The sequence below is a fragment of the Mauremys mutica genome, chromosome 1 (genome assembly GCF_020497125.1).
Source record: "Mauremys mutica isolate MM-2020 ecotype Southern chromosome 1, ASM2049712v1, whole genome shotgun sequence".
Classification (NCBI taxonomy): Eukaryota; Metazoa; Chordata; order Testudines; family Geoemydidae; genus Mauremys; species Mauremys mutica.
This window is the reverse complement of record NC_059072.1, coordinates 163,097,469-163,110,350: the sequence shown is the minus strand read 5'-3', so window position 1 is coordinate 163,110,350 and position 12,882 is coordinate 163,097,469. Positions and strand designations below refer to the sequence as shown.

The 12,882-nt window shown below is 43.8% G+C and overlaps 1 protein-coding gene across 1 annotated transcript in view; it reads right to left on the bottom strand.

Annotated features, from left to right (window-relative positions):
• The window catches only part of LOC123361648 (coagulation factor V-like), a 62,084-nt gene that overhangs the window by 26,285 nt on the left and 22,917 nt on the right, over positions 1 to 12,882 (bottom strand). Inside the window, exons 10-14 of the mRNA XM_045001690.1 lie at positions 11,776 to 11,987; positions 10,605 to 10,755; positions 8,938 to 9,150; positions 6,047 to 7,880; positions 3,376 to 3,550 (exon numbers count right to left, since the gene is read on the bottom strand). Coding sequence (XP_044857625.1) covers positions 3,376 to 3,550; positions 6,047 to 7,880; positions 8,938 to 9,150; positions 10,605 to 10,755; positions 11,776 to 11,987 — 2,585 coding nt within the window. The remainder of the gene's footprint in view (positions 1 to 3,375; positions 3,551 to 6,046; positions 7,881 to 8,937; positions 9,151 to 10,604; positions 10,756 to 11,775; positions 11,988 to 12,882) is intronic.

The following is a 12,882-nucleotide window of genomic DNA, read 5'->3' as shown; positions in this document are numbered from 1 at the left end:
AACCTGTGAGGTAGGAAAGGGCTTTATCTCCATTTTACAGAAGGGGAACTAAGGCACAGAGAGACTAAGTAACTTGCCCAAGATCACACAGGAAGTTTCTGGCAGAGCTGGGAGTTAAACCCAGGTCTCCTGAATTTTAGGCTAGTGCCCTAAAGCTCTGGTCCTTCCTCTCTTCCTTTTCACCTACTGCATTACAGACTGTTAAACTGAACAGCACTTGTGTGATTAAGAAATCCCATAACCCTTCAACAACAGTAGCTTTGCTGTGGGACAGCTATCTGAATCAATGGCCTGGTATTTAGCAACAGGGTGTGAGGCAAGAGAGAGGAAGCATTTGGCCCAACCTTTTCTTTAATCCTGCATAGTCCCAGAAGACCTCTTCGGCTGCGATGTAGTATCTCTTCATGTTCCCTCTGCTGCGTAGATAATGCCCAGCAATGTCATCAGGGTTATGGACATTGTTAATGGTGAATCTGGCGTCTCTTGTGTATTGGTCATCTGCGATTTCCTCACTGTCAGAGCCTCCTGGAACATACTCCTTGTAGTCCCCATTCCCACTGGGAAGCCTTGTGATGACTGGCTTAAATTGTCTTGGCGTCAGCGTGTAGTTAGACCTGCTTGGCAAAACTGGGAGGTTGGCCTCGCTGGGCAATGCTGTATTTTTAGCCTTACAAAGGGAAACTGTGTGGCTGGCCTCACTGGACAATAATGTGCAGTTTTGCCCTCCCGGTATCTTTGGGGGTCTCACACCTCTGGGTGTCAATGAGAGACTACTATACTTTTGATTATCCTTTTTCCTCCTTCGGGTCTTGATGAGAATCACAGATGTACTCAAGGTGCCATTCACATTTCTCTTCTCTCCTTTCAGAGTTGGATGCTTGCTGCTTACTTTCCAATGACCCTCTGTAAACTGTGAGTAGCCTTTGAATTTTCCTTGCTGCTTCTTCTTTAGGGATACACTCTCTCTTGAAGGCATTGTAGCATTTCTGGAACGATTCTGTAACTCATCAGTAGCCTGAGCTGCATTTGTCTCCATCCCATAACTCTCCTTCCCAGAGGCCAAATTCCTGTTCTCATTCATAATTTTAGATGAAGACTTGATATCCCTTGGCGACAGCTTTCCCAGCATGTCCTTTGCCACCACTGGACTGCTAGTAGAAATTAAGATATCCGCTGCATAATCTAGAGTAAAATTTCTTTCCTGTTTATCTTTGGGTAGTTCTAAATTAGAGAGCTTGAACTTGTTTAACTCACTGTTTTCTGCCCTGTGTCCCACAGCAAAAGGTAAGTTTTCTGCATGTTTGGGAAATTGAGCATTTACTTTCTTGGTATCCTCCTCCTCTTTCTCCTCCACGTTCTGGTCCTCAACATATTCATTTGGAAATTGGTCAGTCCCTAACATATCTGAACTAGAGAAATTGTATTCTCCTCCTGAATTTTCCTCTTGCGGCTCCTCTGAATAGAGTGTTGCAAAGGAGGACTTCATGCTGTCCTTTTGGCTTTTGGCCTCAGGGATACCATGAGGCTTGGCGCATTACTGAGGCTGTGGATGTTGTTCTGGCTGCCGTGTCTGCTGTGTCCAATGCTGCCTGAACGGCTGTTTTGGATCTGAGCTAGCCCTTGGTGATGACGGCCCAGAATTGTGTGTTTTTCCTCTGGTAGCTCAGAGGTGTGCTGGGCAAGTTTCCCATAGTTGCTGTAGTCGTATTTGGCCAGTAGTGCAGAATAATCGGCCACCCGAAACTGAAGGACACCGGAGGAATATATCTTGCGTCTGAACAAGTCGAGTCTTTTGTGTTCTTTGTCATGGGGTGTAACCTTGAACTGTGGCTGCTTGTTACGGTGATTTACTGCCTCAACAACTACGTCCTGGCAGGAGACTGCCTCTCTTTTCGCAGACCTCTCTGCGGAGATATCTGAGCTCACTTTTTTGTTTTTTTTTTCAGTGGGTAGGTCTCCTTTTCCATCCCAGAGAGGCTGTTTGCTTGTTCTCCTCAGGCTGGAGGGACTTCTCTATCAAGATAATTTTAAGACGGAGATCTCTATATCGCTGGGCTCTGGCTTTCAGGTTGCTGCAGTGGGAATATTTCTGGGGAATATGCCCCTAACCCAGGCAGTGTATGCATAAAGAGCGTCCATCTGAAATGGGCATGGCATCACGGCAGGAGCCGCATTGTTTGAAGCCTGGAGACCCCAGCACTTTAACTAGTAACCATCCCTTAAGGGTGGTGGTGGGGTGTTGTCTAATGAACTAACAATAAATTTGTTTTTGTTTTGCTAACACTAACTCTCTAACAGCTTATCTAAATATTTACCTAAAAACTATTTCTTAACGGTTTTTAGGGAGGAGTGCTAACATTGCCCCTTTGCTCCCTTTTCAGCAGAAGACAGTTGAGAAGGAACCGGAGGGCTTGAGTCGTGCGCATGCTACACACAGCACCAATGGTGCCACGAGACACCTACTGCGCACCCGTGACCCATGTGGACATTGCTACCATAAATTTCCAATCGACAGCACCAGGATGTACCGCCACTTAAGGTGGAGTACCCACAGGGATACTACTCGAAGAACCACCCTGTTCCATTCAGTCCATCCCACGAGGGGTCAACAGCTTCCTTATAGTAAATATTCTAATACTCTGTCCCAAAAGATAGTGACCGCTTCTCTTTGGGAAGACTATTCCACCGCCTCAAAGAGCTCATTCACAGGAAGCGTGCCCTTTTGTAATATTCCCCTGTTACTACTAGCTATAATCCCTTGTATTGTATTTATTATTTGTATTTCTTCCACGTCATCCTTAGCATTTATGTGATGGCTGGCATCTTGGCCACCGTGCAGGGATTGAAGTGAGAACCTCTAGAACTAAAAGCTTGAGTAGCTACAACTTGAGCTAAAGCTTCATAGCTGGCTGTGAGTGTGGGGGGACTGTGACAACTCCTGTCATCTGCGAATTGGCTCAGAGGGGAGACCTGTAACACATACTGGCCAGCGAGTTATTTACACTAGAACTGGTCAACATTTTTACATCAAAGTATTTTTAAGACAAAAAGGACTTTTCAGACAAATGGAAACATTTTCATTTTTGTCTAAAGTTTCAGGTTTTTCATTGAAAAATTTTTTCAAGTAAAAAATTCATGTTTCAGTTCAGTTTTGGGGAAAATTATGTTTTCAAAGAGCAAATCTCCCTCCCCTCCCCCACTTTTTAGTTTTGTATTAAAAAACAAAGTTTTTTTGGGTGGGAAGTTAAGGAAAAAAATTATTTTTTACAAGAAGTCCCACCAAAAATGACTGATATTTTTCAACCAGTTCTAGCTCAGCCCCTTCAGATCCTCGTAAGAAACCTTCATGCACCAACACCTGAAGCCTTGACTTACTTGGATGACATCATCTACCTCAGCCCTGATAACAGGACCTAGGATACCCAGGTGTTCTTCATACTCCCCTTCAGGCTCCCGAGTTGTAAAGGTACTATCCACATAGCTTCGGAAAATCACTTTTTTGTATATGGTGTTGCCCCCATCATGGCTGGTTCTGTCATTCCTCATTGTGCTGAGGGGAACATAATGAAATTAGAAAAATTATGGAATTAGAATATAATGGAACATAAACATCATGAATTAAAAAAACTGACATCTTATGATGAAAATTAAAGACCTACACATAAAAATGTCTCAAGATGTAGTCTGAGAAACAGTACTATTTACCGTTGGAATGCTTTGGAGGAAAAAGAATCAGCACAAATGTCAGTGATTCACACTGAAAATGTGTGATCCAGGGTATTAAAGTGGCTACAAAATGATATCGCTATATTCCATTTTTCTCCTCAGTGATTCCACACCAAATTTGCTCAGTTTGCAAATCCTGAAATAGTTTTTCTAACCACCATGATGAAAATTTTCTCTAATACTTGAAAATCCATCTGGGCTATTTATACCTCTTACACCCTCATCCATAAGAAACTGAATCAGAACTTAGAGTTTTGGTGAGGCAATAAGAATCCAGCTCCCTCTCCCATAGATATATCGGCTCTGGAGAGCTAATGGGAATAAAGGATGTAATTAATTATCAGCTATAATTCAGAGCCGCATGAGGAAGTGATGCTGACAGCTCAGTGAGAAGGTGTCATCTTTGCATATTTGCCATCTGATCACAACCACATTTAAAAATGCAACTGAACTGTGGAGAAATAGGAGTTTAGTCCCTCATAGTCACCTAAGGTACATCTACACAGGCCACAGCAGACTCGGGCTTGCACTACCCAACTAAAAATATCTGTGTAGATGTGGCTTTGGCTTTGAAGCCTAGGGATGGGGGTGGGAGTCAGAGACAAAGTGCCAGCCTGTGCTTCAATTTCAACGCACTGGCTACACAGCTACTTTTATAGTGTTAGCAAAAGGCCAAGTATGTTGTGCTGCACTTGGAAGGCTTGCTGCTGCAGACTGTGGAAGAGAACTACTCCTCTAGTGTCTAGAGCAAAGGCCTGGGGATCATCTCTTCCTCATGCAGCTCTGAATTATAGCTGATAACTAATTACATCCTTTATTCACATTAGCTCTCCAGTGCTGATACACCTGTGGGAGAGGGAGCTGGATTCTTATTGCCTCACCAAAACTCTAAGTATTGATTCAGTTTCTTATGGATGTAGGTTCTAGTCTCAACTCTTCCAAAGACTCAGGGACAGATCCTCAGCTGGGGGAAGTTGTCACAGCACCATTGACTTCAGTGGTGCTATGGTCATTTATATCAGCAGCTGAGTATCTGCCCCACACAGGGCAAATCATTTCAATATTTGAGCTTCAGGATTTTTACACATGGAGAACTCAGAGCCCTCTGCGCACTCTTGCAAATACAAATAATGAAGGTGGCACTGAAGCAGGGGTCTACATGGGGAAAGTTGGGAAGGGGGAAATAGACACGTTTGTCAAGTAGCCTGAAGATACAATTTGAAAAATACACAATTTGGAGACTGAATTTACTGTAGTGAAACTATTTCCGCTCCTGTCCTAAATCACCCGACAATGAAAATTCAGGCTGTGCAAATATTTTTGTGAATAGCAATTTTAGAATAAAAAGGCAGATTTTGCACAGAAATATGCAATCACTGGTAATTTTGCATGGTTTGATTTAAGCGTCGATCTTCGTCGCAATGAAATTTCAAATTTCTAACAGGTTGAATTTCTCTCTCAGAAAAACTGGATTACAAATTCTCGTTGGGAAATAAAGCCACTTTTTTCAAATCAAAACAAAATGTGAACATCTCAAATTTGGGGTTCATGCGCGATGGTCCAATCAATTCTTGATCTCTGCTAAGACTAACAACAAGGGGGTTAATTAAAATAATCTATGGTGGTGGTGGTGTTTTGCATGATGTGGATACTTATCTGCTGGGAACTGGATTGAGAGCCAAACAACTCATTTTGTACTGGAGATTGAATAAAACTTCAGGTGGTGGGAACTATAAGGCTGGAATTTTCAGTGGGGCCAAGCTCCCAGCTCCATTAGGTCACTTTGAAAAATCTCCACCTAAGTCCCTATCTACCCAAGCTGGATTCAAACTGGCAACTTATAGGCTCTCTCTTGACTGAGTCCCAAACCATCCCATGCACATATACTTAGATACCAAGCTGAGGTATTGACATGGGCCTCATTACTGTAGCATCTGAGCAGCTCCCAATCTTCAATGCATTTATCCCCACAAAAGAACCTGTGAGGTAGGAAAGGGCTTTATCTCCATTTTACAGAAGGGGAACTAAGGCACAGAGAGACTAAGTAACTTGCCCAAGATCACACAGGAAGTTTCTGGCAGAGCTGGGAGTTAAACCCAGGTCTCCTGAATTTTAGGCTAGTGCCCTAAAGCTCTGGTCCTTCCTCTCTTCCTTTTCACCTACTGCATTACAGACTGTTAAACTGAACAGCACTTGTGTGATTAAGAAATCCCATAACCCTTCAACAACAGTAGCTTTGCTGTGGGACAGCTATCTGAATCAATGGCCTGGTATTTAGCAACAGGGTGTGAGGCAAGAGAGAGGAAGCATTTGGCCCAACCTTTTCTTTAATCCTGCATAGTCCCAGAAGACCTCTTCGGCTGCGATGTAGTATCTCTTCATGTTCCCTCTGCTGCGTAGATAATGCCCAGCAATGTCATCAGGGTTATGGACATTGTTAATGGTGAATCTGGCGTCTCTTGTGTATTGGTCATCTGCGATTTCCTCACTGTCAGAGCCTCCTGGAACATACTCCTTGTAGTCCCCATTCCCACTGGGAAGCCTTGTGATGACTGGCTTAAATTGTCTTGGCGTCAGCGTGTAGTTAGACCTGCTTGGCAAAACTGGGAGGTTGGCCTCGCTGGGCAATGCTGTATTTTTAGCCTTACAAAGGGAAACTGTGTGGCTGGCCTCACTGGACAATAATGTGCAGTTTTGCCCTCCCGGTATCTTTGGGGGTCTCACACCTCTGGGTGTCAATGAGAGACTACTATACTTTTGATTATCCTTTTTCCTCCTTCGGGTCTTGATGAGAATCACAGATGTACTCAAGGTGCCATTCACATTTCTCTTCTCTCCTTTCAGAGTTGGATGCTTGCTGCTTACTTTCCAATGACCCTCTGTAAACTGTGAGTAGCCTTTGAATTTTCCTTGCTGCTTCTTCTTTAGGGATACACTCTCTCTTGAAGGCATTGTAGCATTTCTGGAACGATTCTGTAACTCATCAGTAGCCTGAGCTGCATTTGTCTCCATCCCATAACTCTCCTTCCCAGAGGCCAAATTCCTGTTCTCATTCATAATTTTAGATGAAGACTTGATATCCCTTGGCGACAGCTTTCCCAGCATGTCCTTTGCCACCACTGGACTGCTAGTAGAAATTAAGATATCCGCTGCATAATCTAGAGTAAAATTTCTTTCCTGTTTATCTTTGGGTAGTTCTAAATTAGAGAGCTTGAACTTGTTTAACTCACTGTTTTCTGCCCTGTGTCCCACAGCAAAAGGTAAGTTTTCTGCATGTTTGGGAAATTGAGCATTTACTTTCTTGGTATCCTCCTCCTCTTTCTCCTCCACGTTCTGGTCCTCAACATATTCATTTGGAAATTGGTCAGTCCCTAACATATCTGAACTAGAGAAATTGTATTCTCCTCCTGAATTTTCCTCTTGCGGCTCCTCTGAATAGAGTGTTGCAAAGGAGGACTTCATGCTGTCCCCTCTGTCAGGTAACAGTTCTGCTGCATCTTTTGTTTGGGCTTCTTCCCTGGTCCTCAGTAGTTCACCTTCAAGTGTTTTCTCGTAATTTCCTGACACCTGACTCTGATTTGCTTCATAGTCACTTTGGTTTCCAGCTTCAGATGCCAAGTCAGGACTTACTGCTGTTGTGGTGACTGGAAGTGAATGTTCTTCTTCTGCCACTGTGCAATTTTTATGGAGGCACCCAGCCTCGGTTGGGAGAGGAGCAGTGCTTTGCATTTCCAAGAGCTCATCAGTGTCCAAGGTATCACTGTTCTCCATGAATGGCAGATCTGAGCCAGCAGCCACATCAGCACTCTTAGTGATGGTGCCAAAGTACTCATCTATGGCCAGAGCAGTAAGATTCTGCATTTCTTCCTGGACCATTGATTTCTTTCCAAATGTCCGAAGCCCCAAACTTGAGGCCAGATAATCTTGATAATCAAAATCATCAGAAGATTGCTGGTTTTTTTCTGTTTCTCCTCCAGTTTGGGGTGAGGTGACAGGCACATTTTGAAGAGTGTTCTCAGAGGAGAAATCTATGATTTCATATTGGTCATCATCATCAGAATAATCTACATCTTTTTCACGCTTGGCATCTCTAAACCTCAGCCTCATGCCATGGCTCATCTCAGGGGAACCCCAGGATGCAAAAAGCCACGTACCTGCAATTGAAAAAAAAAAAAAGCGTACTACATATTATTTATAGATCTTGACCCCCACCTGTCACGTCCCATCTAGATTGTAAACTCTCTAGGTCAGGGGCTGTCTTCTGTGTTATTAGTCTGTACAGCACCCCACAATATTGCTCTGGTCCTTGATTGAGATTCCTAGGCATAACTGTAGCAATAAATCATGAATACTGAATACAGTTGACCCATAATGTTCAGAGATAGATCTGGATCGCAACTTCCTTAAAGTTCAGGTTTTTGGTGCAACCCATGATAGAAAGGGAGATAAGAGACCAAAACTAGATGGAAACGAGAGGTCAGTTGTGAAGTTTAGATAGGGATCCAAACTTTGCAAAGTTTGAACTGGGAGTTTGGGTTATGTTTCTTGTGTTATGTGTATAAACCTATGGATGAGAGAATAATGATCATGATAAAAATCCTCACAGGCATTTTAAACCATTGCAAAATCAGATAGGTTACAATAATTTAAAACCCTCTGGAGGGTGAAGGTCTTTAATAGGATAGTGAAATTCCACATTTGGACCTCTAGATTGGCCTACATGAGAATAAATGGGCACAATGCACCAATTGACTCCAGGCTCTTTCATTTCATGGCATGTCCCAGAATAAAACATTGGAGAGATGGACAAAAAATGCCTTTTACCTGAAAAAGATGCCAGATGTAATTTTCTACCTCCCCTATATTTTAAGTGACATAGAATTGCATTGCTTTCCTTACATTATTTCCAAAGTCACCAACAATGAACACATTTTACAAGAATTGGAAAAGAAGGTCTAGAGAGGGAAGGAGGCGATCACATACTAAAACCAAACAATAATGATGGAGAAGTACAAAAAGTACAACTTTGGAGATTTCTGTTAAGTCTGATGGAGGTTTATAGCTTCAAGTAAACATTTTCCTTTAAAAAAAATAACCATAATGCATAATTAGCCTGTAGAATTCACTGCCAGAAGGTATCACTAGATATAAACTCTAGCTACGAAACCTCTTAGCAGATCATTAAACAAACACAGCAGTGCTGCCACGTACCAGCGTTGTCCATTTCTACAGTGACCGATTCTCCACTCATGGGAAAAAGATTCAGTACATCTTCATACTTCCCTCGAGTCAAAAAAGTGTGACCAGAAAGGTATATGGACACTACCTCATCCTGGGTGCCAATACTGGAGACGTGCCACTGCACAATTCTGTCATGGGAAAATTCCAGGATTTCAGTGCTGTCAGACACGTAGCCATTTATTGCTAAAACAAAGCACAAAATATGCTGTTACTGCACCCTCACAGACATGCAAGACGGTAAGCTAAATTCATGCCTTCAATGGACTGACATCAGGGATGAAACTGACACATATTTGTATCCAGACAGAAAGATTATTGGCACTCTAATGAAGTTGGGCTGCAATCCAGTCACCTTCATCTGAAGGGACACCACACCATTAGGTTTAAAAAAAATCACATATTAAAATAACATGCCCTTACCTCTGTTCCTAGTCACCCTATATTGGATTCAGGGTGAAATAATTCAAATATATATTTTTTAAATTGTTTATTTTGTACATTTCTCTCAGCTAACTAGCCACTACGAGTCAATTTCACTTGTGTTTACTTTTCACTTTTGGGTTCTGCATTACTCACTGTATAACACAGGCCTGTAGGTGACCTGGGCCAGGTACAGTGGGGAGGGCGAGAAATGGGCTCCCAGTGCTTGTGCAATCATAGTCACCAGCTATTGTGGGAGGGCATATGCCTTCAGGACACATGCTCAGATTCACAAGCTAGAGTCAAACACTGGAAGAAACCCCAGAGGCTATTCTTGCATCAGCAGTTTCTCTGGCTGCTCTGCTATCCTGTGTTACTGGACCACATGCTCCCTCCTGATTCCCTTGTGCTGTGGCTCTGAGAAGGCAGCTTTTCAGAACTGCATGCACTGAGGCCCCACACAGGGCCATGCAGCCAAGCTCCCCTCCCCACTGTCAAGTTAACAGACTCATTAACACTTATGAATTGCTTAGTGCCCTGCTAATAGCTGCAGCTTACTCCAAACTCAAAAGCATGCAGTAGGAGGCATGCAGCTGCTTGGCTGACTTCTGGATTCTTCACAACTTCCCTCCTGATTCCTTCCCCCATCTACCCCAGGGCAAATAGGTGCAGCATCACAGATTGTTCTTGGTCACCACCTCAGGAACCCTGCCAGCCCCTGCTCACTATAACCAGTCACCCCCAGTATCCATTCCCCTCTGCCACACTCTACACAGACATTTACCAGAACCCAACTCCCTCACCCAGGTACTCTACCTCTCTGTCTCCCACAGTCACTGATACTTCCACCTCCCACCTCCAGGTGCTGCCTCAGTGGACTGCAGTTGGCGGCCCAGAAGCCCATGCAGGGCTGCTGAGACCACTGTCACTTTCCCTTCTCGGTTTACATTTGCCCGGCTCATGATGAGCTTCTTTGTGCCTAAGTTGCCCTAATCATGCCCTATGAAATTCTGGAAATAGCAGATCCTTGAAGCCAGAACCAGAACTCTGCTCATTTGTGCTCTCAGCACACATTCATCCTTCAGCACACAATCTCAGGGGCCAGTTTCTGCCACTTGGGAAATTCCCAGGCCTGCTTTGCACTTGAGAATAAGCCCCCATCTGGGTACTTGCGCTCACATGAGCTTTTGCAAACTTGGGCCTAGTTTCGCACTCACTGTGCATTACGTTAGACTTGTAGAACTTGGGATCATCCCTTTTAACGCTGGAGGGGTTGCTGCAGTACTGCTTGATGTTATCCTCTAAGTACCAACTCTTGTTTTCATCAAACACGGCAAACACGGCCTGCTGCTCTGCATCCGCCTTGTTCTGAAAAAGACAGCAGACACGGCGGGGTAAGTTATACAAGCAGCTAATTGATACATAGTGGGGTATATTAAGGGCCTAATCTCGCCATCCTTCCAGAGGCAAAATTTCCATTCAAGTGAACAGCAGCACAGTTCAGTGGTTAGAGCAAGGGACTGGGGTTCCGGACTCCTGGGTTCCATTCCTACCTCTGCAACTGACTCACAGAGTGACACTGGACCAGCTACTAGCATGGCTGTTATGAGCTGGGCTCCCCCTAGTGGACCACTTGTTACTGTATGTGCAGGCGCTTTAGTCACTGCTTCCATTCACTACTGGTTGGTGTCTGAGCCACTATCAAAGTAGATCCCTTCCTTTGGCCCCATGGAGGGGAAGTGGAAGAAGAACTCTCCCAGCAGCCCCCTTGCAATGCTTCTGGATCCCCAAAGTTTGGGGTCGCCAGACCTAGGTTAAACCTATGATAGATTGGGGTCAGAAGCTATCAGAGATTGGGGTCAGAACTTTCTCCCTGCATACCTTCAAACTTTGGGGAAGTTTAGGGTGGTGTCTAGAACCAGGATTTTGCAATTTCTTGTCTTGGCAAACAAAGCACCATGAAAGAAATCACTACCAGCCTGATCTTTCTAACTGAAAGCCTCAACGAGCACTCTAAATCTGGGACCAAATATGCCAGCACACAGCTAAAAGCTATCAGTGCAAGCAGCCCTTATAGAAAAGTCCTATAGAATTTAATAGAAAACAATCCCCTTATTTTAGGTTTTTTGACTCATCCTATAGAATTTAATGTCCCAACTGGTGAGTTTTGTAGGGTGGTTCAAAGAACTTATCCAAAGGATCTCATACCTCATTACATTCTACAGGTTTTTAGACTGACTTCTACAGAAGCCTAGTGATCCGATCCCAGTTCAGTTCTAGAGGCCTTTTCTCTAAGGGAACAATCAATGAAACCAAATTCCCTTGTAGTTCAAACACCACACACGGACAGAAGCCACCCCCCCACCAGGTTGTAGAACATGATCATACCTGCACACCCCTCTTGTCCAGTGTTTCACTTTTACAAATCAGAAGTGGGCCAATCAGTCCAGAGGCTATATCCCTGGTTACATCTACAGCACTGTGATATAATCTCGTTAGACACTGGGCATCCTGTGCGGTGGGCTGATCGGTGTCCATGACGCTCCACTGATACGTGTAGGTTTCCCCTGGTTGAACTGCTTTACTCAGAGTGCTGTTCTCTGAAGGAGAAATAAAAAGAGAGAAACATTAATAGGAGTTACAAACTAGAGCCAGATTCATGGCTGGTGTAAATTGGCGATGAAGTCAGTGCACCTTCAGGCACGTGAAGTCCAATTTGTACTTTGGAAAGGTCTACACTTCGAAAACAACTGAGTACAGGGACCTAGATACAGCATGGTTGTCCCATGTGGCTTACAATAGAGTTCCTGTTTGCAGTGCAGAAAGGAGCTTAACTATGCTCTGTTATTAAGTTAAAGCCTTGGACCAGACAAAGCTTTAGCACAGCCTGGAGACATGCTTCATGTCCACTGCAGAACACAAAACGTACTGTCACTGCGGTTTCTGACTGCTAAGCTCCCATGTGCTAAATGGGAATTATACCACTTATGTTAGAGACTTGTCATGAAGCTAAATGAATGATGTGTGTCAATTGCTTTGAGATCCATGGATGAAAGGCACTACAGAAGGACAAAAAAAACCTGTTGAGCAAGGACTGTTCATATCCGGGGCAGAAAATTCTATATTTTAATTGTGACATTTTAAGGTGACAGTGAAATGCACACTGGTGGGGAGGCAGATTCAGAAGGAATTGCCTTGGCTCTAGCATATGTCCTGCCTAAAGCCAGCTCCATTCTATTTCTACAACAAACCTGCTACTCTCTACATTCTTCCTATACCAAACAATCACCCATAAAAGAGTATCTAATCAGTTGAAGTTAATGCTGCAGAAATAGAATCAAAGGATTGGAAAGGACCTCGAGAGGTCATCTTGTACAGCCCTCTGTACTCATGACAGGACTAAGTAATATGTAGACCTGTGTGGTCTACACACCTGACAGGTGTTTATCTAACCTGCTCTTAAAAATCTCCAATGAAGGAGATTCCACAACCTCC